This window comes from Dermacentor albipictus, chromosome 4 (assembly GCF_038994185.2).
Source record: "Dermacentor albipictus isolate Rhodes 1998 colony chromosome 4, USDA_Dalb.pri_finalv2, whole genome shotgun sequence".
NCBI lineage: Eukaryota > Metazoa > Arthropoda > Arachnida > Ixodida > Ixodidae > Dermacentor > Dermacentor albipictus.
The window spans coordinates 48,904,975-48,932,255 of NC_091824.1; the positions used below are offsets into that span (position 1 = coordinate 48,904,975).

At 45.3% G+C, this 27,281-nt stretch overlaps 3 protein-coding genes across 5 annotated transcripts; all 3 read left to right on the top strand.

The window, feature by feature from the left end:
* The first annotated feature begins 30 nt into the window (after nt 1–30).
* On the top strand, nt 31–7,444 carry Rpe (ribulose-phosphate 3-epimerase). The gene is made up of 5 exons (XM_065448448.2): nt 31–593; nt 1,318–1,425; nt 5,728–5,862; nt 7,041–7,127; nt 7,242–7,444. Exons 1-5 carry the CDS (start codon nt 354–356, stop codon nt 7,359–7,361), a joined length of 690 nt encoding a protein of 229 aa, XP_065304520.2. The 5' UTR covers nt 31–353; the 3' UTR covers nt 7,362–7,444.
* A 2,247-nt stretch (nt 7,445–9,691) lies between these two features.
* Mlc-c (Myosin light chain cytoplasmic) lies at nt 9,692–21,045 on the top strand. 2 transcript variants are annotated; one of them, XM_065448419.2, is made up of 6 exons: nt 9,692–9,807; nt 9,891–9,918; nt 10,557–10,697; nt 11,423–11,587; nt 15,323–15,400; nt 20,808–21,045. In XM_065448419.2, the coding sequence occupies exons 1-6, from the start codon at nt 9,805–9,807 to the stop codon at nt 20,834–20,836; spliced, it is 444 nt and encodes a 147-aa protein (XP_065304491.2). In that variant the 5' UTR covers nt 9,692–9,804; the 3' UTR covers nt 20,837–21,045. The 2 variants fall into 2 exon arrangements, with proteins under 2 accessions (XP_065304491.2, XP_065304492.1); XM_065448420.2 differs by lacking the exons at nt 9,692–9,807; nt 9,891–9,918 and adding an exon at nt 10,051–10,206.
* A 787-nt stretch (nt 21,046–21,832) lies between these two features.
* Nucleotides 21,833–26,515, top strand: Mapmodulin (acidic leucine-rich nuclear phosphoprotein 32 mapmodulin). Of its 2 annotated transcripts, XM_065448418.2 has the most exons (9): nt 21,833–22,134; nt 22,748–22,902; nt 24,229–24,372; nt 24,459–24,578; nt 24,684–24,849; nt 24,936–24,983; nt 25,065–25,165; nt 25,499–25,559; nt 25,646–26,515. In XM_065448418.2, the coding sequence occupies exons 2-9, from the start codon at nt 22,855–22,857 to the stop codon at nt 25,708–25,710; spliced, it is 753 nt and encodes a 250-aa protein (XP_065304490.1). In that variant the 5' UTR covers nt 21,833–22,134; nt 22,748–22,854; the 3' UTR covers nt 25,711–26,515. The 2 variants fall into 2 exon arrangements, with proteins under 2 accessions (XP_065304490.1, XP_065304488.1); XM_065448416.2 differs by lacking the exon at nt 21,833–22,134 and having other exon boundaries at nt 25,065–25,201.
* Nucleotides 26,516–27,281: the final 766 nt, after the last annotated feature.

Genomic DNA, 27,281 nt, shown 5'->3' on the forward strand with positions numbered 1-27,281 from the left:
CCTTTATATTGCTTTTGGCCGGGCTTTTTCAAAGTATAGCCAGTGGTATAGACAAGGCAAGTCCAGTCCGGCTTGACCACGGCAATTGACCACGGCCGCGAAATGTATTGCAAGGAAGCCGACGCCGATGCTGCGGCCGACTAGCACATGTGTTTGATTAAAGGCGTTTAAAGTGTTTGCAAGGTCGTGTGTGCGCTCAGCGATAAACGCTACGGACAGATAGAAGCGGCTGTTCGTCGCAGCGGACGCGTTTAGGTCGTTATCCTCTTCCCAAGCGCACGCTGTTCGCGCTGCGTGAACTTTTTGTTTTGTACGAGCGCGGTGTTAACGTGGGTACCCGATTCGCCAGAAAAATGACTTCGTCGGCTGTGAAGTGCAAAATCGGCCCGTCCATTCTCAACGCCGACTTGGCGAAGATATACGAGGAATCCCAAAAACTACTGGACTGCGGAGCAGACTACCTCCACCTCGACGTGATGGACGGGCATTTTGTGCCCAACCTTACTTTCGGACATCCCGTTGTGAAGTGCCTCAAGAGCAAATTACCCAAGACGTTCTTCGACATGCACATGATGGTGCTCGCACCGGAGAAAGTAAGGATTTTGATGCTCCTGCTGGGTTCATCACTTGATTTTTTTTTTTTTTACCCGCAGTTAAGTCGAGTTAATCCTTGTGTCGACAGAATCTCACGCGCCACTTCTGGAACAACCGAAATCTAAGCTCTTGTTTTACAGTATTTGGGCCAGAATTTTGTAGCGATGCCTTCCGCTCGATTCTGTGTCACTAATTATCATGCACAGCTCACGACCAACTGATCCTATTGATAACGCCGGCGGATCGAGCGTCGCTTCTGACCACTGACAGCGCGAAAAGGAAGAATAGCGCCTGAAAAGGCATCGCGGCTCTAGTTAACGTACACCCTTGCAATTTTTTTAACATTAACGCGCGAGCGCCGACCACACGACGTGTCAGTGGCCTTGCAGCGGTGAGGGGCACTCCTGAAGCGAACAGTGCAGCAGTACACATTCGAACTAGAGTTCGCCTTGCACGACCGCACGTAAAGTTGCCAATCCCGCCGTCCCTGGCCACTACAAGGCCGCGGACACGCCTTACCGTCGACGCTCGCGTGTTATTGTTAAAAAATTGCAAGGGTGTACAATTCGTTTACTGTAGCTTCAGCTCTCGTAGCACTTGGTAACGCAGCAAGAATAGTAGCAACCAAGGGGCGCCTTTCGTACCACAACGACTCGTTAAGAGTATGCGTGCTTGTAGTGGTGTTCCCCTGACTGTGCCGCACACATCTTGTTTTCTTTTCAGTGGGTGTCCCCGATGGCAGATGCCGGTGCCGATCAGTATACATTCCACTACGAGGCAACGTCAGATCCTCTTGGACTTGTGCGCAAGATCAGGGAAGCTGGCATGAAGGTCAGCTTTGCGCATGCATCGTGATTAAGGAAGTAACATGCAACGAAGAAAATTGTATCTCGTGAAAGGCTTTCATCTAGTCAAACCCTCTTTGACTGCCCCCCACCCCGTATGTGCTACTATATAACTTAAGCATAGTTAGTGAAATGGCAGGTGTGCGCACAATACCATACAATTTTTATTTCACCCATTATTCACACTTACAGTTTGTGGTTGGATTCGTTATTAAAATTATGCCAGGCATATTACTTCGCCGCAGTTTGCTTCGCAGCAATATTAAATGCATGGTACCGCTGAGTTCTGACTAACGATTAAGCTATACTGCTCACACAAATTGTGCCGTCTGAATGTTCAGACAGTGCCATGTTTAAATTAGAAAGTATGCTAAAGGAAAGGAAAAAATTCTTGCATACAAGCTTTGTGTGCACTTTAAAGGAGCCCTGAAATACTTTTGGACATAGTAAGAAAATATTGTCTATCTGTACGAGAGGCTCCTGTGAACATGTGAACCAAATGATGTTGCACTTCACGCTGCAGGGAATATACAACCTCATGTTGAAAAGAGTAAAAAATTGCTTGCTCTCACTTCCACAGTGTTATGCGACATCATTGCAAGCAGCTGGACCCACCAACCACTGTCAGAAGATTTCTTGATCGGGAATATTCTCAGTAATGCATAATGGCTAAATTTAAGTAAATGAATCATATATATGTCTGTAATCTCAAAAAGTCAGAAAAAAATTTCGTCTTTGCGCTGCTGGTCTGTGCACAACAGTTGTGCGTAGCTGCATCTGCTGCACGTGGACTCCTGGATAGCAGTGGCGTGCTGCGTAGTGTAGCCTACGGTGGCCGCCAAGGGGTGCTGCGACCAGCCCATTAGCCACCGAGACACTCAACTTTTGGACGGGACTTCGACCCCCTTGGGCTTCTCCCCTATGTAGTTTTCAGCATGCTAACGGAGACGAAAAGAGAGAGAAAGTTGTTTATTAATGCGATAACTGCACTTGTACTTGAAGAATTCTAAAAATGTTTGCGGCATAAGATTCACGAGACGAAGTCCTTTAATAGCGAGGCCATTCTATGATTAGAAGTGATCCCGGGTGGCTGAAATTGATCTGGAGCTCCTCGCTGCAGTGTCTCTCACAGTTAGGGTTGCATTGAGAGAAAAAGTTCCATAACTGTTACAGTCAGCCTTTTTCTGCTTCAACACCTGCTTCTCTAGTTGACTTCTGGGTTAAGTGCTTGAATTTGGTCCCCTTCACCGGAGACTGACATCTATTGTTTGCGCTTTGTTTGAAGACCAGCCATATATGATATGCAATCATATTGTACGTCATATGCATACACAACTTATAACGTGAAAAGTCATATACTGCTGATGTCATAAAGATGACCGTGCACCAAGATTTTTAGCGTACAAGCATTAAAGAACCCAAGGTTATCACAGTTAGTCATATGTGCTCCAGTGCAACACCAACTGTCACAGCCTATGTGCAGCATCACCTATTCAGAAAAGAAAGAACAAGAAACAACAGTTGGTCACGAATTACTCTTATTGCTCGGTTGATACAACCACACAAGTCAGAGTGGTTTTTCAGATTTTGGAGCTTGGATGAGTTGTTCACTCTGAGAAGGGTTCATCTTGTCTCAAAACAGTAATTGCCATCTGTTTTAATGCACACAGTTCCCTTGTTTAATGCTGTGTGCTCTGTGTTTTCATGTCATGAACGGCATGCACCTATCTGCGTGATACAGTGCTCTTGACGAGAAAGCAGTAAGCACAGAATTTTCAGGAAAGGAACGCAAGCAAGACAGATGATTATTATTTGAGGACAAAGCACCTCCCAAAGAGTGTAAACTTTTTCTTTAGGCTGTGTCCACATCCCGGGAAAGGTTTAAGAAAATACGAGACAGGAAAAATTATCACTCTGCTCCACTTTCTTCCTGTTCGCTATCTTCTGAAGTCATTCCTGCGAAGAGGGTGAAAGAATGGGTATTATCACTTCTTTTCTTTTGCTCTCAAACATCAGTATTTTTCCTCTCACCATGGCCATTGTTCTTCTGAACTATCCCAATGATGTGGAATACTATCCTAATGTTTTTTCAACATTGGGTAATTAGAGCTTTCTGTAGACTAATGTTCGAGCTTCCTTGCTAATGATGCCCACTTGGAGGCCCAGAAGCATTTTAAAAAAAAGGCAGATAAGCCAACCAAGTCATTGATTAGATCATGTGGTATAGGACACCTGTGGTCAAATATTACATCTCTGTACTCGGATGAAAAGCTTTGAGTCTGTCTCAAAAGCTTTCGTGCTATTACTTGAATATTTTTATTAAGAGTAGCTATTCCTACTTCAATGTGTTGTGTATGTGAGGAGTTACACCAGGTACAAGAGTGGAAAAGTTAACTGAGTAACTAAACAGAGTGAATGCTAGCAAGATCAGATTAGTACCAGTTTGGTAAAAAATTTAGTGCTAATACACATGACACGACAGAAAAGACACAAAGACAAAAGCACTTGTGTCTGCGTTTCTCTAATGTTATGTCTTGCGTATTAATGCAGAACTTTTTTGCCATGCTTGCATACCAACTAGCTCCAGCAATCAACAGTTCTACAGTGCTAGTTTCTTTTTCATAAGCACAAACTGTAGGGAAAGGGATGTGATGAAGAAATGACATGTCTAGAGAGAACAGTACAAAGCTCAGCATGTCTTTGTATCTGCATCTTTAGCCCCTGTGCAAACGAAGACGAAACAGACAAAACCAGAGAATAAAGTTGGCACCGAGAAAGCTCCTATCCAATGCAGTATGTCTCTTGTGGTGTCACCTTTCTTCTGTGCTCCTGTCTCTTCCATTTGAGCTGTCATGGTTAAAATGATGTGTGTCTAGGCACAGCAGTATGCACGTTGCCTTGTGCCTGGAATGTCAGGAGGTGCGGCATTTGATTACTAAAAATTCCCTCCTCCGATCTAAAACACATTTTGAAGCAATGTTGACAGAACAGGTGCTAGATATGGTGACCTTTCAGACCAGTGCACCCCCCTCCCTCAAATTGTTAGGTTGCCGCATATCTATATCTTGTAGGTGGCGTGCTGCAAAACATTCCTTCAAATAACGTCCTCGCCAAGCCACTGTTTCTGATTTGGAGGAAAGCGCTGCCAAGTGAATTCATAAAAGTGGTGCAGAACACTGAGGAGATTTTTCTTTGTTGCTCATGATGCTGAGTGAGGTGCAATCGTCTTTGTCAAGTAAGATTGTAAAGGATGGTACAAGCGAATACCATAGAATAATGGGACAATGTGTCACTCCAGTTTACGCATGTCTTATTAAAATTTTTCTTGCCAAGCAAAACCTTCCACACGCTGACCTAATCACAATAACGACTGACTCGCAAGACATATGCGGCATGTTTTCGCGATGCATCGTATCATATTGCACACACCCGGTCCTGAGGGCACTTGTGTCCACCTAACACAGCTCCCCCGGTCTGGACGCCTGGGCATGCCTCTCTCTTCGCAAACCACTGCATTCGTGCAGGCCTGAAAACTCGCTCAGAAGGTGCCAAAGGGAGAGCTGTCCAACCCAGATGAAGCGGACACACAAGTCACACCACTTGGGTATCAAGATATTATAGACCACTATAGCCAAGCCTGGCTCAGATATCAACCTGTACTTATCTTGAGAGGATGCAGTGGCTGTAATACTACAGTCTGCTTGCCCAAATCTCCACTTCCCACATGTCCTCCTCTCCACATCTCATTCCCCCCACTGCCCAAGCTGTTGGGGCACACCAACATTATTTCATGTAACTATGGAGTGCCAACACCCACTGCCAGGACAGGGGCTGTATGCTAACCCCATCCCAACACTGCTGGGAGGCCATGCTGCAAGATGGAAACTTGCAGGCTCAGCAGACACCAGTCTGGCGGGCCTGCAACATTGCCCTGGGCCCAACCTTCTAAACACGTAACGAGAATAAAGTTATTTCTCTCTCTCCATGTGTTCAAGGATGTGCACTGTATTTGCCTGTTTCATTCAGTACCAGTGCATGCAAGGGGATTCTCTAAGCAAGTGCTCTTTGCATTCATGAAAAAGGCTGGTTGCTAAGCTGTTTTAGGGCTTCTTTGATGCACGGTTTGAGCCAGTGCATCTTTTGAAGGTGGCTCCTTTAATGTGCGATTCTTCTTTAGATGTGGAGGTTCTCACCAAAGAAAATGTTCACTAAAACAGTGCACAGTAGCACATGTTCTGATGTTTGTACTTGTCTTTACGTTCATAGCCTTGTCGTTCGATTTTCGCAGGTAGGAGTGGGCATCAAGCCCAAGACACCAGTGGATGTTGTACTTCCTTTGGTGGAACATGTTGACATGGTACTTGTGATGACCGTGGAGCCCGGATTTGGTGGACAAAGTTTCATGGCTGATATGATGCCCAAGGTACATCATCAATTACTTCCTTCACAATTTGTGAGATTTAGCCTTAATTTGAGGCCCAATTTGGTCGTTGTATGCATCTATAATACATAATAACACACTAATGGAGCCATTGCTTTGCAACATTCAGTGGTATATAGTCTGCTCTGCTCGGTGTATGCCACAAGAAAGCTGCTTTTAGCTACCACCTTTACTCTAGACTTAGCTGTATCTCTTGAAGATGTCTTCTAGTGTTTAGCCACTACCATACTTCACCTTCTTTCAACAAGTTCACTTCTTCACTTGTCTAAAATACTTCTTCTTCACCTGTGTATGCAACATGCATTATTCTCATTCTTATCCTATTTGCTTGAAGTGCGAGAAGTGTGGCTTGCTGTCTCTTCAGGATTATTTGAGCAACTAGCATCTCGTTGAAGTCTTGCTTGTTCTTATGGTAGATATCTATGTGCATGCCTGCGCGTCAGGTAGCATGAAGGAACCAAGCCCAAGATACACCCTCGGAATCTGCACAATCATCCAGCTTGTTGATCATATGTTGACATATCAGCTTAATAGGGAAAATAAGATTGTTTTCAAAGCCAGAATGGTGAAGTCTAGACAGATCCCATATTGACCCTTTTCACGGCGATCCCATGGGCGCTGCCATGTTTGATCACATGGTGACGCGTCCATTGCTTGCCTCAGCTGCCACCGTTGCCTCTGTGTTTATAATGGATGTACATGACGCCAGTGCGGCTCTGCAAACCTCTGTTTCAGCCGATATTGTAGACAGTAACTAGGTGGATGCCACGTAAAGCTTTGACTACAGCATTAAAGGGCACGTAAGCACTTTTGGAACTTGTTATGTTTTGTCTAAACGGTGCAAGCAGCATATACGCTGCTTGCAATAAAAGTGCGGCCAGAATGTGCCAAGACACTAGGGCCAAATTTTCCTCTAGTATTCTTAGTGTTGAACTGTATTAGGGTAACAGCCGACGCTGTTAATGGTGGCATCGAGGTTCTTCTTTGGTGGCAGTTGTTCTTCCCTTAACAAACAGATTCTGGAAACTCTATTTTACCACTGGTCTTTTGTTGCTCTTTATTGAACGAATCATCTGTGCCTAATTTTTATAAGCGTCACAACGCAAAGAATTTGTCTTTCGTACAATTGTCGTAACCATTTTTGTACCTTATTTCTACAGGTGAAGCTTTTGCGCTCCAAGTTTAAAGAATTGGACATAGAAGTGGATGGTGGAGTGGGGCTAAACACAATTCAGGAGTGCGCTGAGGTATGTGCATTACTCCTTGAATGTTCTTTGTTACTGGAACTTAAATATGTATGTCTTGCATGATTATGAATTTTGAGCAATCTGACTGGTCTCGATTTCTCTGTTTAATTTCAGGCTGGTGCCAACATGATTGTCTCCGGAACAGCCATCACAAAGAGCAAGGACCCCAAGCATGTGATCACAACTCTTAGACAGTCCGTAGATAGTGTAATTGAAAGAAAAGCTGCACACTGAATGTGTAGCATAATATTGTGATAAAATGCTTTTTTCGGTGGTGCAATTTTGCAGCGATGTTAATAAAGTTCTATATTTTAATACTTTAGGTGTCGTTATTTATTGCACAAGAAGTTATGTTTAATGTGTTAATAGGTAGTTAAGGGGCTTAGTTGTAGAATCTAATGTTTAATGTGTGAATAGGTAGTTAATAAGCTTAGCGGGAAAAACTATCTCAGCATTTTCATTCTCTAAATATTGTGAGACAAGGTTTAGGCAGCCAGCCTCCTATTTATTCTCCTGAGTGGGAGCCCCACCACCAGGCCCCAAAACAGTGATGATGAGTATGTACAGGTGAGAATATGAAGCGGGAGAATAAATGGTCACACTAATTTTTCCATGCGCGCAAGTGGCCAGCCAGGTCGCGACTTGACCAGGAGGGTAACGCCGAACGGATCGTTTGAGGCGTGAAACGTAAACGATCTCCAAACCACGATAACGATGGTCCGAAGAAACGTCTATGGGAGTAACGCGATAGTTCACGGGGGATGTTTGTTCATCAATAATGTAGGGTCCAAGCAAGCGGGATTCAAACTTCTCACACAAACCGGGTGTACGAATGAGCGTCCAAAGGAGCACTTCCTCTCGAGGACGAAAGGAGACGTCGCAATGAGAAATGTAACGTTGCTTGCGATCCAGCTCACTCACTTCTGTGTTGAAACGAACACGTTGACGGCATTCCTCAAGTCTCGAGACGAACAGTTCGGGTATACTGGCCAAGGTGTTAGTTGGGGCATTGAAGGAAGCGGCGTCGATGGTGAATGTCGGTGAACGGCCGTAAACTAGGTAGAAAGGCTGGTGTTATTTTACTGCCAGTACGTGGTACTGTTGTATCAATGTTGTTAAAGCGAGCAGTAACGAAATTGGTAAATTTATAGAGAGAATAAGGCACTTGTCAAATGATTTTGTAAAAGTTGCTGCACAGAAAAGTGAGGTGATGTGGGAATTTCAAACAAGACAGAACAAGAAAATGTGTGTTTGTCAACAAGTGATGAAGACAAGTTTGGGAAGCAGCTGGTGGACTTGCCGAAATGTCTCCAGAGACATTCCTCGATCATTCGACCACAATCACAAAATGAAATTACTTAATTCATGAAATTCTAATTGCGCAGCTAAATGTGTGGAGAGGGAGAAAGGAGGAGGGAAATGCAGGGAGGTTAACTAGACTTTGTCCAGTTTGCTACACTACACAATGGGAGTGGGATGGGGGAGTGAAAGAGAGAAAAGACGCCAGTCTTGATCGCACTTTCACATGTGACAGCATATCTAAAGTCGGGCACTCAAGTCTGTAAATTAACCGCCTTCAGGTAATGCCGAAGAACTTGAATGGCTTCCTGGGCTGATGAGTTGTGAGGCCAGGCAACCAAGACCTTTGGTTCCTTTAAATGGCGTATTCAATCTATTCAAGACACACTGGAGAGTCTGGCATTGTTTATTGAAGCGACAACAGTGGCACATAAGGTGATCGATGGTCATCTTCACAGCTAAACGTGTATTCCCTGCCTTGGTGTTCGTCCCTTGCACTGCCTCCAACTATGAATATGAACCTACTTGCCCAACTAAGACAAAGAAAATGAATATATGTCTGGGTCACTATCTTCAGGAGAGCGTGGATAAACTAAAGCGAAAAAGGCGAAACGGGAATATATCTGTGTGGTTAGCTAGTGAGTGAGTGAGTAAAAACTTCATTGACTATATATATAAATAAAATAGGGCAAGATGGTTGGGGCCCATATTCCAGGTCCCACTAGCTGGCACGAGCGACTCGAGCTGGGCTTGGTCCAGAAGAGCCAATTGGCTCTCCCGACACTCGTCCGCAATCCATGCCTCCCACTGCCTATTCCTCATTAGTGGATGCTGGTGTAATACGGGGCTGTCCACGTGCGGAGGCCTCCTGGGGCACTCCCATGTGATATGTGTTAGTGCGGGTGTGTCTGTGCACCACGGGCACCACGGGCACTCGTCAGTGAACCTCGTGGGATGTATTCTGTGTAGGTGATGCAAGTTCGGGTATGTATTCGTCTGAATACGACGGCAGTCCCTCTCCTGTTGGCTGTTTAAATCGTAGTGAGGATGTCCAAAACTCCTCCGCTTTTGCCTTCGCTGTATAGGAGGATGTCACGAGAATTCGGTGGAAGGTCGTCGCTAGGCCATGCCGTAGCTCGGACGTTTAATCCTCGAGCAATACAGCCTGCTTTCGCTTTTCCTGTCAGTCCCTCGTGTGCCGGACACCATGTGATAGTGTGGTGCCTTTCTAGTTGATTGCCTAAAATTTTGTGTATTGTGTGGCAATGTCGGCCTAGCAGACAAGCACTTCCGGGCCGGAAATGACATCATCACCGCATGCGGTAAGGGACCTGTGGGAACGCCATTTTAGCTGGCTGACTGTCTCTGGCAGTTCATCATGGTAAGAGTTTCCGTCCGTTGTTTTTGTGTCCTGAACTCGTCAGCCAATACTTCCTCGTTAATGTAACTTCTCATCCTTTACAGGCTGGGTACACGGACGATCAAATTAGTGGTAAGTGAACTAACCTACATACCTGTAACGAGCGCGAAGCTCGTGAAATGGGAATACCGATCCGTTGACACACCCAGTTTGTCATCCCGCTGCTTGCTAGCTGCGGTGTTATCCCTCCCGCGGTCTGTGGCTTTGTGTTGTAGTTTATACCATATTAGGAAGTGCGGCAGTGTTTTGCGAAGTAACAGTCGAGTGCTATAGCGATCGAGAGACATTATAGCCTCGGGCTTTCAGTCACAAGACTTGCGATGCGCTCGTTTCGGAAGTACTTCTCCTTCTCTGAAATCGGTAATGTCATTTCGCACTCTTTTCAAAGTGTGAGATGTGCCCTTACTAACGTTGCGGAGGGCTTGCACTTCTTCATTAACAAATTTGTCAGATACTGATATCGCTGTTCCGCGGCTATAGCTGGCAGAGCGGATGTCGAGCGGCGGATGCTTGCACAGGCTTCTATGAAGAGCGTTTCGGGAAGTTTCTTTTGTGCTGTTGCCTCCGTAAAACAGCATTTTGTGCGTTTTGACGCGTTAGTCTCCGAATTGTAGGCAGCACATAAACCCGATTGTGACGCGGCCGCCGTCTGCATAGTTGCCCTCTTTGAGCACTTTCTTGTGGCCCCTTTTTTTCGTTGCCGCATGAAGACTACCAGGAGGCATTCTCCCTGTTTGACAATCGAGGGGATGGCAAGATCAACATCTCCCAGCTCGGCGATGTTCTTCGCGCCCTTGGCCAGAATCCCACCGAAGCCGACGTGAAGAAGTGCTGCCACCAGCTCAGACCTGGTAAGTTGTAGCGTTCCGCGAAGTACAGGAAATTACGTGGTCGCTGCGGTGTTAAGTGCCATAGCATTTTCAAATTGCATTCTTATGAGGCAGATGCGTATAGAGATTTGTTGAGGCCTGGCATTTTTGTGTAGAAATTGATGCTTGTGTGTATTTCCTAACAACAGAATAGGCGTTGGCATTTCTGAGCCATCCGTCATGAACTGTTGTTAATGAGACGAAAAGGTGCACTGGAAAAGCGGCCTTAAGAGTGTGGATAAAGATGCGTTCGAAGGACAGGTGCCACGTCACGCTAATAAACTTTGGCAGGGTAGTAGATTGGTTCCATTATGTCATTGCACTAAAGGAAGCAAACCAGCCAGAGGTGTGTATGGCAGAAGGGAAAACAGTATTAGTATGTGGCTGACAAGTGATGATGCATTGCATCTCCCAAAACATGCTGAGTCCATTGCTGGGCATGCGTTCATAACATACAGCAGATTGTCATGTGGTAGTCTGCATACTCTCGGGAGTCCTCAGTAGAGTTCAATGTACCCTTACCAGTAAACTTGAAGGGCAAAAGAAAAAAAAACTGGGAGGAAATGATGGACACGGGACACGTGCTACCCAAAGAGGGCAGCAACTTACATAACTTACATAGTATTGCGTAAACTGGCGTTGTGTTCATTTGACTGCTGGCGCTTTGTCCTTACGTTTTTATGTTGCCTTTCTTTCTCTTGTTGCAGATGAACGGATCAGTTTCGATGTGTTCCTTCCAATCCTGCAAACGATCAGCAAGAACCGTAGCACAGACACGGCCGAGGACTTTATTGAAGGCCTGCGCCATTTTGACAAAGATGGCAATGGCTACATCAGCTCAGCCGAGCTAAGGCACCTATTGACCACCTTGGGTGAGGCTTGGAACTTGGGCATGTCACACGTAAAGACTGCGTTGCCCATAACGTGATTTGGTGAAGCACGAGGCAAATGCAACTCACTCTCTTCTTGCACTACGTATACGTTCAGCATGTATTGAGATGCGGACAAGTCGAAAGCGATTAGCGTGTGTTCATGTTCACCTGTGCTTGTAACAGTGAAGCAGATCCAACCTACAAAATGCACATATGGGGCTACACAGTGCTTAGAAGCTAGCTATGTAGAGATCGCCTATTGCAGTGCAATTTAGCTCTGCATAATAGGTGTTCTGATTACTTCTTTCTTGTTCACGTTTCAATTTTTTTGCTGATGACACAATAGTGAACACTAAGATAATGCTTCGGAATTAGAAACACTATTCAGATTATGTTTAAAATGCACCGCCCATGTCTCAAGACATTTCTAACATACTGCTCTGTACTCTGAATGGATGTGAAAAAACCACAGATGGTCAAAATTAATCTAGAGCCCTGCACTATGGCATCCACCATAACCCACTGCAAAGCTTTGGGATAAAAACACCGTCAGTCTAAATAGAATGTATTACATAATTATGAGTTATGCCAGAAAAGTATTGAGACCAATTTTTCTCATACAAAATTTGTTTAATTTTTACAGTTCAATGCTAGCCCCTTCAAATTGTTCCCATCGGCGGAGGCATTGTTTCCACTCACCGTAACCGTGCTGGAAGGCTTCAAGTGGAATTGCCTTCAGCTTCTTGGTTACGCTCCATTGTATGTTTTTGACCCTAACAAAATAGTGCCCTTTCAGGCAGGGTTTGATCCTGGGGAACAAAAAAAAGGCGCATGGACTAAGATCAGGCGAATAGTGCGGCTGAGAAACCACTGGAATTCCTTTTTTTGTCAAAAACTGGTTGATGTGGATAGCCATGTGACAGGGGGCGTTGTCATGGTGGAGCATCCAAGTGGCCGAAATGTCCGGTCTGACGCCCCTACTGTCAAAAAAGCAAATCAGCAGAGACTTGATTTTTTATTTACTCATTCGAGCTTTCTTCGGTTGAGAAATGAGAGTGTGCCGCTCTTGATTGCGACGTTTTGTTCCTGTATCATACTCGAAAATCCATGATTCATCACGAGTGATCACACGACTGAAGAAGCCTGGATCATTTTCTATCTGGTCCAGAAGGTCAAGGCACACATTCTTCTCATTGTCTTTCTGTTCAATAGAGAGGTTTTTGGCTTCAACTTGGCACACACCTTTCTCATGCCCAAATTCTGAGGCAAAATTTGATGAAGAGTAAAACGATTCAGATTTAATACACTACTCATCAATATCAATGTTAGTCAATGGTCTGACCTCACAAGAACCCTCACTCTTTCCACATTTTCATCAGTTTTCAATGTTGAAGGCCTCCCTGAGCGAGGTCCATCTTCCACTGTTGCGCGATCCTCCAAGAATGGTTTGCTAGTGCAAAACTTGCACTCTCGATAAGGAATGTTCGCCAGCCGCACGGTGCGACTTTTCATAGGTCAAACTCGCACATTCGGCAAGTTTGACACAAAATTTGGTGGCACACTGTTGCTCGAAATTTCACTGTTCCATTTTCATAGCGCAGTACAAAAACGCAACTTTACTTGTCACGCTCTCTGGGGTCGCGTGTTTACTGCACGAGGTTGACACTTTCGTTGAGCGTCTGTGAGTGTTTGATGTACAAACTATGTGAAGGGGGTGCTTGCATCACTGCAAGATTGCTCCCAGCGTTGCCAGTCTCATCACTGTTCTGCCACTCCTTGTGTTAGAAACTCCTGCACATGTCTGGAGAACACTTGAAAGACATACCCTCCTCATCATTATACATAAGAGAGTTGCTCTACTTTTCATTACAGTGCAGCTATCTTAAAACACCTCATTAACATGCCCCTTCATCAACCCGCAGTTATACAGATGTTAAAGAAGACAGTGAAGGAATGCGCTTCTATCGAAAAAAGCTCAATGGGCATGTGAACCGTCCACTAAGTATTTTGTCATCCCTATGGCTGGTGTGGTAGTTTCAACCTCATATTCATCCATTTGGAAATGGGGTCATGTGATCATGCTGCCATATTGTTGCAATACAACGGGCACTAATGCGGGGTGGCGTTAATGCAGTCCAGTCACACCAATAAGTAAGATGCTGGTGAAACAATGTCCTTGCGTGAAAACAGAACAGTTCTGCAGTAGAGTTCTGCTGCATTTCACATCCACTTTACCACAAATGTGACAGGTACTGTAGTGTGATGTTATTTATTGGCAGGTACTTGGGCCTAATTGCAGTAAATTGGGACAGGATTAGCCTGCACGGTGCTTTACCGCAAAATACCGGTTTATTGTGACAAAGCTGACTTCGGGTGTGCGTTAGATCCCTACTTCTTTAGAAGCTGTAACGTCATTTATACGTTAGTTTTCTACTTTGGACACACAAAAAGTGGGTGCGCGTTTGAGTTGCTGGCGTGTAAGAATAGAGTAAGTACTGCCAAATGAATCAGCAATGTGTATTGGCATGTTTTTCTGCATCTTGTTTAAGCGGTTGCTTAATTATGGTTATGGCCAAGTTCTGACTCGGCCATTCGTTCAACCAGTTCCCACTGTCCCCGGTGAAATATGGCTGCCACTTAGCAGCACCGAAAATTCTGCGGTCCATTTGATTCACTAGAGAAGGAAGTGCTGCACCTTGCTGTCCGTTTGACTGGTGCAACATAGCGTTGTCCACACATCACCATTTATTTCACCTGGTGTCAGGCTTCGTTCAGAGTGAGCTCACAGCGTTCCCTGCACTTGTGGGCGGGGTACACCGCAGGACTCGTGCAGGAGGTGCCATTTCTGCACGAGCACGGAACTGGCCCTGAACCACAGTGAATTATTTCACAGTGCTGAGTGAATCAAATGGACCTCTGGTTTATAGGTTTTATTGAGTGTAGGCTCTATACTCATTGAAGAAGTGTAAACTGCTTGGAAATTTAATGAAAATTCAGTTAACCAGAGAAGTGCTCCTTCTCCAGATAGATCATTCTTGAGTGAAGGATCTTGAAAACTTCAGGCGTTTTGCATGATCGGCTTTTTTCATGAGAGCTTGCACGTTGGTAGTCATGGTGGAAGACGGTGGCTTTGCACAATCGGTCTTTCTTTTGTATTTGTGGCGTCCAGTGAAGTGCAATCATATTGGGCCAGGGGAGATAGTAAAAGATGGTTTAAGCAGATGTCAGAAAATAATGAGACAGTGTGCCACGCCGGTTCAACCGCATGCATTTTGTTTCCCTCCAGTTTGCATATGTGTGCTGCCCTTTTGCATTCGTTTTCCACGCAAAGTCAAGAGCGTGCCTCGTACTGGATCAAAAAGCGTGTGAAATCATCCACGCTCTCCACATAAAGAAAAAAACTGAAATTTTGCATTTTGGTTTCGTCACTTTACTGTGAAATCAGTCTTCTGGAAAGATTTGGCCTAAGCTAGTAGTATGAGGGTGAGCATACAGACAGGCTTCTTGTAGTTATTCCTTGTGGTTTGGAATAAACTGTCAGTTGCTAGTTCAGTGCTTGTCCTGCATGTGTATTTTTCTTTCTATCATCATCCCCTTTGCGCTGCCATCATAATAAACTCGTTGAATCTTACACCCTAGCCTGCAACGTGCTTCAGGAAGAAATGGCTGATCACATCGGTCTGTGTAGAGAGGTAATCTACATTTAAATGCGCATACTTTTTTTTTTGTACCCAGGTGAAAAGCTGACTGACGACGAAGTGGAGCAGCTTCTTGCTGGCCAAGAGGACTCTCAAGGAAACGTCCACTACGAAGGTAGAATATATGGACTTGTCGTCGGGGGCGTAATTGTCAGCTTCTGCCGATAGAAACATTTTCTCATTTTTACTTCATTACCGGATAGCTGTCGACCCACTTGTAATTGTGCTATGGTGCCTCAAATCCTCGGGAGCTCAACAAATGATGGTTACCTTTTAATTTGACCACTTCAAAATGTGCACCAAGTGCAATGTTGCTTCGGAGGTGAAAATGGAGACTTCTCAAGCTACATAAGCTTATGTGGTGGTCTCGTGGTAGCTGGCACCACTGACACGTACCGAGACCGTTCAGCACTCGGCGGTACAAGAGGGAATAGCAGGTTCCCCAGCTTTTACAAGAAAAGTGCAGTATTGTAAATGCCAGTTTGGCAGCCTTCCATGACATGGTCGTTGTATTACCATCAACCACCATGCGGGGCTGAGTGGCATGCACTTCAGCTGTGATACAATGTGCCTGCCAGCTATGCTTCCTTCGACTTGAATAGTCACCTTCTTCATGTCCGAAGCTGTCTTTCACTTGGTACAGGTTTTAAAGGGGCACTAAAGGCAACAAGTCGACATGGACTGTTTAAATACCATTCTAGCAACCTGGCAGCTCTTGTTCCATGCAAAGAAATGGAAAGACAGTTTACGAGAAAATTGCATCTGAAGGGTCCTAATACCTTTGTCGCAATCCAAATCTATGGCCACCCAACCGGGCAGTGGTGACGTGGCATACACCATCACTGCCCTTTACTGCCATCGGTGAGCAAAACAGTGCCCGGCAGACGGTGTTACTTTTCTGTGCAAAACAGAAACCCACAGCCATGGAGAAACCGAGCCAAGACAGATCGGTGGATTTGCCGCTGCAACTGTTTTTGGTGAAGTGGCGTGGACCGTTCAGGCATCCTGCAACATTACATTGACGTGGAATTTTCTGCTACTTACAGTTTGTGCGAGTTTCGCGAGACAGGAAAATTAGTGCAGCACAACGTAATAATGAAACTACCAAAAAACGAAAGTGCGGGCAGCGCAGATCCTTGTAATGCAATACAATGTACTTATAACTAGTGGTTGAGTACTAGTAACAGAATTTAATTGAGGACTGCCTTTGGCATCCGATAAGCACTTGAATTTTCCGAGGAATTCTCTAATTGTGTCCTGCATATACCTCAATTTCTCTATTAGTACTAACGCTCTGTTTGCAGTAGTATTGACATCTTAAAGATTGTCGAGTCTATAACTTTAGCTTGACTTAGTATTTGCCTTTAGTGTTCCTTTAAATGGGTCGCATAAAAGGTGATGTAATTGGCTATTTGTGGAGCTCTCAAGGAATTGAGGTTTTGTACAGTAATGGTGGCATTGGGAGCTATCAAAGATAGAACAAAAGAAAGAAAAAAATGCAGTGGCATGCAATTTTTGCGTCGGTATTCCTTTAAGGATCTTTTTAAAACCTTACATTCATGTTTTACGTACTAAACAGCCTGATTTGAATTAAGTACTCCTTTTACTATTATGAAGAAACACTAGATCCTTTAACATTCACAAATTTCAACCTGAAGTACAGCGGGGTATTATGCATTCACTAGAGAGCTTTAGTTTAGGGGACGCAAGGGGCTTGCGTATGCGAGCCCCTTGCGTCCCCTAAACTAAAACTCTCTACTGTGATGACTGTAGGAATATGGGTTATCTTGAATTCACATGATAGGATTTAGTTTTAGCTGATGAATACATTAAAGTGAAATCTGATCATTGAAAATGCTAGCTGGCCTGCAATCGACCTTGTCATGGAGGTGTTTGAATAGCGAAAAATTTATATTGAATGTGAATATTTCAAAAACGTGAGATTCAAATTGTGAATATAAATGGTGCATTTAGCCATGGTAGGTGGGCATCAGTAATTTTTGTAATATATCTGTGAAGTGCCAGCTGTCTAAGATGTGAGACAGTTCACCTTACAATTGAAAGAAAGTCGTGTGGATGAAAAGCCATTCTTTTGGCGCTAGAAGCCCATTTAAGTATTTCTTAAGGAGCGTACCAATGGCGTAACACTAGTTTTGGATGTTCTGGCCTCTTGGCAAATTACCATAAGAAACGGAATATATATCGACCCCCAAAACTACAATTCTAAAAAAAATGATAAGACCAGTATAAACCAGCAAGAAATGAACGGTATATAAGACGGGGATCGACTTTTTGCCGCAGTTTCTTGAAAAAAAGTTCAGGCTATATTCCGCTTTCTTACGGTAGTTCTGTGGAATTCCGCAGGGTGGAGAAAGAGTCATGAAAGGAAATATTGACATCCGCCCATGTACAGCACAAAACTACGAAGGAAACCCACATAGGTTTTTTGAGGCAAAGCTTCATAGTTTAAGAAAAATTCGTTCTGGTCCGGGATTCAAACCCGGGACCATCGCCTTTCCGGTGAAGTCGCTCTACCATCTGAGCTAACCAGGAGGCTAGTAGATTGCAGTGCGAGGGTGAATTAATTGACAACTCGAAGCACAAGACAATGAATATGGCAAATTAGTTCTGCCGAATTCCGCAAGGTAGAGAAAGGTTTATGAAAGGAAAAATGGACATCCACTCATATGTAGCACAAAGCTACTAAGGAAACTTAGGCACATGTACTTTCAAAATGCAAGTATTTTTATTCAGGCAGAAATGTTGGGCTATTTCTTATATATATTTCTTTCGTTGGGCTTTCTTTATATAAAAGGCTAAAGGCCTGTTGGCATTACATGGAGTAAGGTGGGGGGGGCAAAGGCGTACAGAGAGATTGTCATTATTTAAAAGAAGCTTGCAAATCCAGCACGATGTTAGGATGTAAATGATGCGAAGCTTGTGTTATCGTGGGTGGCAGCCTTGTTGCCTGTGCTACGAGGAGGAAGGCAATGTGTACGATGCTTTTCGAGGGGAGAATGTTCACAAGTACATGGGCACAGAGAAGTGTGGCACATATCTAAATACATTTACGGCTTCTATACCTCTTGTGTGATAATGGCACATACCCCATTTATGTTGGCAGAGGATCGGCGTATACCTAGTTGAACCTACACAGTGGAGGAGGAGGAGGAGGAATAAACTTTATTTGTGCACAGCAGATTTGAGACCTAGGCCTCTACCTAAATGACGGCCTTGAGCCCTTGGGCCCTGGCGGCATCTTCGGCCTGCTGGATTGCCTTGAGTTGGTCTTCCGGTGCACAGCTGAGCAACGCAGTCTCCCACTGCTCTCTGGTCTTAATTATTTTATTCTGTATGGGTGTACAAGGACAAGCCCAAACCATATGTTGTAGGTCCGCCCTTTCTTCACAGAATCTACATCTATCTGTGTAAAGGTCCGGGTAGTAGCGGTGGTAGGCCACCGGGTTCGGATATGTATCTGTGGCCCAATTTGTTATCTTCTCGACAAGGCAGTGTTCAGCAGTGACCACCCTTAACATCGAGAAAGTTCACTTTAAAAATGAGAGTGACTGATGTTATGAAAGTAAACAGTACAACATACAAATATTCAATAACCATTGAATAACTCAACATAAGCAGTACTATTATGTTGCAAACTATGGGTAGACCTGTTTGATAATTGGCAATAAATCACTGAAATTAGGAATGAAATGTTTTACATGCTCTAACTTGGCAAACACATAGTGAGGTCAGAGTTTTATTTGATATGTAAGTGAACTTGCATGTGTCAAAGAGCAGTTCTATTGGTAACATGACAATAAGTGCTAGTTCGCTTGTGGGTTTCTCTCGGAACAAAGACGTTCTGACGACTACTTGGGAGAGTGGCTGTTCTTAATAAGGAACTCGTGGCCTGTCCTTGTGCATGTGTCTAACCACAATATAGCAATTCGCAGCCGTTGCTGGGTACAACTCGGGGCCACCATCTCATGGGTTCAGTGCATTCACAGTTGTAGTATATTGTATTGGGAATTTCCAGTAGCCGATTGTCTGCAGGGCTGTTCAAGTGGAGGAAATTCTGATTCAAATGGGAATAGCACTCAATAAAATCAACTTCTCAATATTTAATCAAAGATTGAATATTTTATCGTTTCTGAACTAAGAGATGCATGCATTGGAGACCTTATGGTAAAGAAAAAGGCATGCCTGCATCGCTTGGTACGCGTGATAGTCGGTTGCGACTGGCCACCTCAAGGGTTTGTAAAAGAGTAACCGAAAGGTGTTCATATTTCACGCAGCGTGTTATTGATATCAATCAAACAGAAGTAGAACACAGATGCATGCAGTGTTGTGTTTCATTAAACAATTTGGGTGCACTACTATAGCACTACACATTGCTTTAGAGCTGCAAAAGCAGTGAGGTTGGCTAAATAATAAATTGCTGTGCCTGAGTAAAGGCAACAAATGCACGGGCTGCGTGAAGGTGAAGCTCCTTTACTGGATGGCTGCAAATTATTCGGCAGAAGTCATCCACCTCGTGTGTTCACTCGGGAACTGGTGCCCCTGCACATCAACTGTGGCTCTCCTGTAGGAGAATCATTCAGCACGTTGACCACCTGCTTTGGTCTTCACCCTTTAGGCACCAGTAAATTTTTTCCCTTATATTGGAAGAAAAACGAATGTTCTGCAATCTTGTACGATGAATTTTCCAATAAAGACTATCCAATGCATATTCAAAATACTTAATGTTTGTGCACCCCTAATTTTTTATTTCAAAAACTGAACCTTATAGCTGCAAGTCAGTTACAATCTGTGCTCAACTCTTCTTCTGTCATATCTGCTTGTGACATTTAATACTAACCAAATAGCCAGACATTGGCAGCTCCCAGCGTGGTGCACAGTTTCCTGCTTTCCCCTGTGGATTAGCCTGCACCTTTGTCTTGTTTGGTGACTGGGTCCTAGAGGCTCTAGTGGGAGCAGTATTAGAGTGGGTCCACCTTTGCACAATTCGAAATTTTCGTGCAGGTACCAGCAAGTTTTATATGTGTAGTCATGTGATAGTTGGAACTGTTGAAGAGAGCTTCTTTAATGTGTTATTTGCTTTCTCGGAGACTGGGTTAAAAAAGAAATACATTCACTTACGCATTTATTTCCACAGTAATCGCTAGAACTTTCTGAATAATAAAACAAATTTAGATTTTCAGTAGCACTGTTCACTATCGTTAATTTTAATTAATGCATGCTCATTGCTATTGCATTAACTCTCTTCCTTGTTCATTATCTGACCGTGTACAAGCCATAAGAATGGAGCACACTTGGTGTTGCTGAAGGTGGAAAAAAAAATTTCTGGCAGGTGTGGTGGTCGTGCGCTTCCTAGGTACTTGTTCATCTGTGTATGTTGCAATCCATATTTCAAGGTTTAGATGTTGAGCTCTTCGTTGAGGGCTGCTGCAAGATTTAAACATGTATGTTGTGATCAGAACCCAGTATATCATGCGAGTGTGAATACTTTTTTCTTGTTGCAGACTTCGTGAGAATGGTGATGAACGGCTGAACCCTGCGATGCAGCATCTCCAAAGCTGGCTCGTAGAGAGTCGGCGGTTTATGAAATGTGGGGCCAACTCTTCATTCCACAAAGAATGTGCTCTGTGCTGCCAGAGAGGAGACCATAACTCAGTGCAAGTGTATTGACTGCATTGTCGACTATGTATTTATGCTTCATGAATGGTCTGGGAAATAAAAATTTCTGCAAATAAAAAAAAACGTGTTTTGTTTTACTAAAGTTAATGAAGCCTGGGCAGTCAGCTGTTCTACTTGAGCTGGTGATTTTTTGCGTCTGTGATAGACTGAATAATAATAAAAAAGCGTTCTAGTAAAATTAATGAAGCTTGGATAGTCAGCTGTTACATTTGAGCTGCAGATTCTTTGCGTCGATGATAAACTGGCTTTGTAATTTTGATCTGCGGCGAAGCACTGTGGAGTCGCCGTTAATGAATGCGGGCGAACGCTTACAGAAAATGTTTCAAGGTCAGGGATTCCATTACATCACTGTTAGCGTACGTAATGCACGGCCAAACACGCCGGTAGCAGCACGGCCGTCGTGTATCTCAGACAGGCGTTTGTTCAAAGCTCGCGCCGACGAAAATAACGCATAACACGATGGTTACACTCGCAGCGGCATGCAGCCCCGTTTCAAACTGTTTCCGTACGTTAATATCATCGAAGTGCGAATCGGCCCGACTGACAAGGGCGCGCCCATCGCGGCTTGGAATTCTTCCTTCAGAAAAAAAAAGAATGCGCGCAAGAAAGTAGTTCGCCCTACACACGCGTGTTTCCGTGTTCGGCTCGTTGTGTCGATAGTCGTCTTAAAGGTGTTCAATGAAAACACAATAGCCATTGCGCGACTGGTTTAAGTTGACGCAAAAGTACATTGCGTTGGCTATTGTACGCCCTTGGTGAAACGCGTCTCGACCGAGCGAACGCGCGGTGCGCGGCCGCGTTGCAGCCACGCAAATATCTCGTCGATGCAATGCCTGTTTTGCGGCAGAGCGTTGGCAGCTAGCGCGGCTGGTGCAGTACTGAGTTCGGCATGTCGCAAAACCCTTGCGGCACTGTGGCTGACATGGCTGGCGCGGATTTGACACTGAATGCAACATTTTCGAAGCAAAGTGTGGTCGGAAACGTGTCGAGGTGCCACGAAACGAAGACGAAAATTAGTTAGTGCGCGGCGGGCGAGGCAAGCCTGTCGTAACAAACAAACATCAGCGATGGCGCCGTTGCGGACCGTTTAATCCAGAGCTCTCTGTGTAAAGCAAGCGCTGATATCAACTAGAGAACATGCGAAAGGCACCGGTAAGCGTTTTTCAAGTTATTCGCACAAAGTACATAACTAGAAGCCTTGTTTCAATAGCTTCGCAGCTCTTGCAAATGGCGAACCACGTAACACGTGATCACCGAATAATTGCCTAATGTTGTATCCTAGCAACACCGGCTTTTATTGCGATGACTACGTGCAGTTGTGGTTTTCGGTCATTCATGACACTTTTCAAAACTGCAATAAATGTGCGCAGCTGTGTTTGTCACGAACTCGGCTTTGTTAAGACGTGATGTTGCTATTTACCTACCGCACGCAGGAACCACTACATAGCTCATCGCAGAGGCGCGCGGGAGATCAGCTGATTTCTTGTAACGTTAGTAAAACGCCGTGTAACGTCGTGTACTGATTTAAATTGCCTGTTACTTGGCACAGGCACGCGTAGCGAGTATTGTGTTTGCGCGAAAATAATCGAGGTGTGGTGTGGTGGCTTACAACGCTGAAAATACTATTTTTCGGCTCCACCAATCGGAGACCCGAAGAGCCACGTGACGTAGTCCTTCCTCGATCGTTCGCTGCCTGCGATTGGTTGTTTTGAACGTGACCTCATGAATAGTAATTAGTTTGCTACGGCGTACATGTACTTTGAAGGAGGACCCCATATTGAGGTTGCCGCGCTGCCTGGCGCCTGCTTTCCAGCGCTCCCAGAGTTCGAGCAAGTCGGCTGCGTGCCATCCGCCTCTGCTGCTGTCGTGCAAATGGAGAAGAGGATTGAATTGGAGAAGCGGGGTAAAAACCCCGAGCAGGTGAATATTTTCGTCAAGTTTGTTCGCGGCACGGCTTCGCCTTGGGCGGAGATGATTTTTTTCTGCACTATTACACTTCTCGTGCGGCTGCGAGCGCAAAATGTGCTTCCTGTGGGAAAGATGCGATATTGGCGGTTCGTGTAGTCGCCGCTAGTTCTCTGCAAATTTGTGATGATTCGGGCTTGTCGCATCTGTTCGCGGCATAGGTAGCGCGTTTCCGTTGCACAGAATGCGCGTCAAATAGGAAAATCGTTGCATGGCGTAGGGGGCAGCTTGCCGCCTAAAATGTTTGAAAAATTCGTACTTTGTGTTGTATAACCACTTACGTAATTGCGTGCCCTGTATAAAATTTCACCCTTGGAACTTTCTTCCGGCCCCCTTGTAATCTAACTGCACGAGTAAGACGATCTAGCGGCAGATGCATAACGTGGACGGTTTTCTCCTGAATGTCAACATGGCGCTATTAGCAAAAGAGGACCTCGCAGTGTCATCTTGGAAATGGTCGTCGTTTGCTCGTTTGCATCCCCTGTTGCAGCACTGGTTTGCATGCCTCAGTGATTCAACCGCGGTTATCAGTATCGCCGTCAGTGTTTGTGTAGACCGTACTAGACCACGTTGTGCGGCACCGGTACGCCGCCATTATCGGCCGAAGGTGCGTGCCTCGCGGTGTTTGCTGATTGGCAACTCGAAATGATCACATTTTGCCTCGCAGTATGCCGACATATCCCGTTTCTCGGTGCCCGGTGGTCATTGCGAGGCTCTGTACGCCCTGCTCACGGTTTATGTCAGCCCTGGGCCATATCTGGCCTTGGTTGCTTGGGGATCGACCGCCATGTTGACTCTCGGCTGGATTGGCAGCGCAGTCAAGTTAGAAAAAAAAAGTTAACAATTAATTCGCCCGACTCCGTGGTTTGGTATCTGGCTAGTGCATGCGTCCAAACTTTTGTATTCAGGCGCGAATCATTGTCGCTGGATGCTGTGGTGTTCGCGGCGGCAGTATGTTTTTATTTTTCGAGTTTGGCATCGCGCCGATTCGCGCTTTTTTTTTTGTGTGTGCATGTATGCGCACTTTTCAATATGGATCCCCTTTGTGTCCGGTGCCGGAGGAATGGCGCGCTTACGTTGAAACTACGTAATTTTCGTCTGCGGCCATGTCGGTGGACTGTGCGCGCAGGGCGTACTCGCGAAGCGCGCAGCGAAAGACGTCCGATGCGCGTTTGGCATCGTGCGAGGCGGTTCGTGCCACGGCCGGTGGCGTCGCCAGCGGCATCGCGGCGGCGGCGGCTCATGTAATCTCATTCCCTCCCGCTCTTCCCGCCTCCGCAGATATCAGAGCTCAACCTCGACAACTGCAGAAGCACCGCCATCGTCGGCCTGACAGAGGAGTTTGTCAACCTCGAGACGCTCAGCCTCATCAATGTCGGCCTCACGAGTCTCAAAGGATTCCCCAAGCTTCCCAACCTCAAGAAGGTGAGCCGGCTAGCTAGCGCGTCGGTGTGCGCTATGGCGGGAGGTGGCTGTGGGGGTGATTCCTTATCTCTCGCCGTTCTGTGCAGTTGGAGTTGAGCGACAACAGGATCTCGGGCGGCCTCAACCTCCTGCATGGGAGCCCCAAGCTTACGCATTTAAATTTGAGCGGGAACAAAATCAAAGGGCTGGAGACCTTAGATCCTTTGGTGAGTGTACGTTTCGTGCGCGTAGTACGCGAGTACCGTGCTACCGAGCAAGCGTTTTCCGCGTGCCTTGGAGAACTAATCTTCGCGTGCCTCTGCTTTCTGTAGAAAGAGTTCAAGAACCTGAAGAACCTCGATCTTTTCAACTGTGAAGTGACGAGCATTGAGAACTACAGGGACCGTGTCTTTGAGCTCATCCCAAGCCTCAAGTACCTGGATGGCTACGACAGAGACGAAAAGGAGGCAGAGGACTCCGAGGCAGACGACGAGGATGGTGAGAAACTGTTCGATGCATAGTGCTGGGGCACCTGTGTTAATTACTTGCATTTGTTTCCCTCCTCTTCTTTTACTTATTCCCAGGTAATGAAGAGGATGATGAAGAGAATGAAGTGGATGGAGAGAGTGACGGTGAGCTGTGCTCGGTTTTCTTCTGATGTTCGCATTTTTTTTTCTTCTGGTTGTAGCTGACTTGTTGTGCATTTTCCTCAGAGGATGACGAAGATGATGTGAATGTGGATGATGAAGATGACGAGGATGGCGAGGAGGACGACGATGTCGATGAGGAAGATGGAGAAGATGGGGAGGAAGAGGTCGGTCTCGATTACCTAGAAAAAGACGACATTGATGTTAGTACCATTCCTATATGGAGACAGAAAGTGAATGCCTTGTAGGAGCCCTGCTCTCTTTTCAATTTACGTGTGCTGGCTAGTAGGAACTGGGCACCTCTGCACTGTCTTGGAAGGGCTTATTGCATAGTTTTGTGCAATAGTTTCAAGTGTTCAGACTCCTACCCTAAACAGCTGGTGCTTGCATTCAGTGCCCAGTTCTTGCTAAATTGGAGAACGTTTTGTGCAATGGTTGTGTCTGTAAGTATGCTCTGACCTGGTGCGTGTTTGTTTGTTTGTTTTTTTTTTCATCTCCAGGAGGAAAGTGAAGGAGACTTCTACAACCCATACGATGTAGATGACGATGAAGACGGAGATGGTAAGTTGGCGACCAGAGTGTGCTCACTGTTGCAGTGGGCTGTGTTTGCAGCAGGTGTGCTTATTGTGCGGATGGCTGTTTTGCAGAGAACGAGTCTCCTAAGGGCCAGAAGCGAAAGCGGGAAGAGGAGGAGGAGGATGGGGAGGACTGAGGGAGGGCGGGAAAAGCACTCAACACCAATTGGAACATCCCGGCATCTTTACTTTAGTTTTTTTTTAAACGTCTTCGTCATTGTCACCTGTAGACTTTGTACAGCGGCGGACAGAGAAACAAAATGCAACATCACAATCGCATCATCCTCGGTACCTGTCCCTAGCTTTATTTTCCCCCTGTTCATTTCATTCTTGAACAATTTTTTTTCTTTCCGTTAAAGCTTTTGCTTGCTTGCTGGGTGCCTTTGAAGGTTACCTACTAGATGCATTATTATATGCTATGTATAGGTTGTTACTGCTGAACCAGATTTCGTCTTGCAACGACTGTAAAAATGGTCACGCTTGCAGCCGTGCACATTCCAAGAGGTGTGCGCTGTTTGGGGGCGCTGCCATCTTTCTGCGTCTGCTTGCCTGTGAGGGGCGGCACATGAACTTTGACACACAAGGCTACACCAAAGTTGGCCCAGAAAAGGGGGTGGCCTCTAGGGACGGTGCCGTATGGGCGCATCCTCATCATCATCCACACCAATTTTTTTTTTCTCGATCCGTGTTCTTGGCCCTCCCTTTTCTCAATTTGCTTTCAAACATTGAATGAAATGCCTTTTATTGTCGCATGTTGGCTGCGAGGGAAGTGCCTGTGCGGGTGCATTTTCTCTTGCATGCACATCTGCAGCTGTGCGGGCGCTTCCACTGCTGCTACCTGTCTTCGGCAACACAGTAGTGCTGCGGAAGTGTAAATTATCAGCAAGGGCTTTGTCCAGTGTTTGGTTCAATTGTTAAATAAAGTTTTTACTGAAACGGCAACCACCAACGCTTGCAGTGTCACTGAACAAGGAGCATACACTCTCTGCCGAGCGCTATGTGCCTTGGCAAATGCTTGTGGGCAGCTGCGTCAAGACCCTTGCTGTGCATTGGTGGCAGGACTAGGGACAGCTCTGGTGCTGAACCGGATGAACCTGCCAGCTTCTGACTGGTAACACCCGAAGGCCTATTCTTGCTGTATCCCTTGTACATTGTTCTACCCACTCATTTGGCAATGACATTCTACTTCCGAGACCGTTCACAGGTTTCGTGTTCATGTCGATGCTGGTGGAATGCAAAAACTTTCTTTCGGAGAATGCAAACAAATCTCCAGCTGTCAATATTCAGAGCACCTCCACTATTGCGTCTCAGTGGGTCACTGGCTTCAGAAGTCAAAGTGGTTTGGTGTTTATAATATTTCTCAAATGAAAAGCTGTAAATAAATTAAACTTAAGATTTCCCACAACTTTGGGGACTTGGTGCTAAAATTGGTTTCGTCATTAGCTTGCGAAAAAATTGGCATTTATGTGCAGCTGTTTCATTGATGTGAAGGTACCTGTAACTCATTTCAAATTGCTTCAAGGTGTTGCTTACAGCGTTCAATATTTAAATCATTACTGTGCTGTTGCAAAATAGTGTGCAGTAATGCTAAATTTTTACTTCGGGGAAATTGTGTATTACTGAGGCGCTGCATAGTGCATCAACCATGCATTCAAGCAAGTGAAGCACTTTTCAGGTTTGAGAAATTTTAGTTGGTAGGCTTGAGTGT

What these genes read in the sequence shown, in the direction of transcription:
- Mapmodulin (XM_065448416.2), top strand. Translation starts at nt 22,855, where the DNA reads ATGGAGAAGAGGATTGAATTGGAGAAGCGGGGTAAAAACCCCGAGCAG. An exon ending in GGGGTAAAAACCCCGAGCAG is followed by an intron (nt 22,903 to 24,228) that starts GTGAATATTTTC and finishes CCGCCTCCGCAG; the next exon opens with ATATCAGAGCTCAACCTCGA. An exon ending in AGTGGATGGAGAGAGTGACG is followed by an intron (nt 24,984 to 25,064) that starts GTGAGCTGTGCT and finishes CATTTTCCTCAG; the next exon opens with AGGATGACGAAGATGATGTG.
- Mlc-c (XM_065448420.2), top strand. Translation starts at nt 10,167, where the DNA reads ATGCGCTCGTTTCGGAAGTACTTCTCCTTCTCTGAAATCG. An exon ending in CTTCTCCTTCTCTGAAATCG is followed by an intron (nt 10,207 to 10,556) that starts GTAATGTCATTT and finishes TGCCGCATGAAG; the next exon opens with ACTACCAGGAGGCATTCTCC. An exon ending in AGGAAACGTCCACTACGAAG is followed by an intron (nt 15,401 to 20,807) that starts GTAGAATATATG and finishes TTCTTGTTGCAG; the next exon opens with ACTTCGTGAGAATGGTGATG.
- Rpe (XM_065448448.2), top strand. Translation starts at nt 354, where the DNA reads ATGACTTCGTCGGCTGTGAAGTGCAAAATCGGCCCGTCCATTCTCAAC. An exon ending in TGGTGCTCGCACCGGAGAAA is followed by an intron (nt 594 to 1,317) that starts GTAAGGATTTTG and finishes TTTTCTTTTCAG; the next exon opens with TGGGTGTCCCCGATGGCAGA. An exon ending in CAATTCAGGAGTGCGCTGAG is followed by an intron (nt 7,128 to 7,241) that starts GTATGTGCATTA and finishes GTTTAATTTCAG; the next exon opens with GCTGGTGCCAACATGATTGT.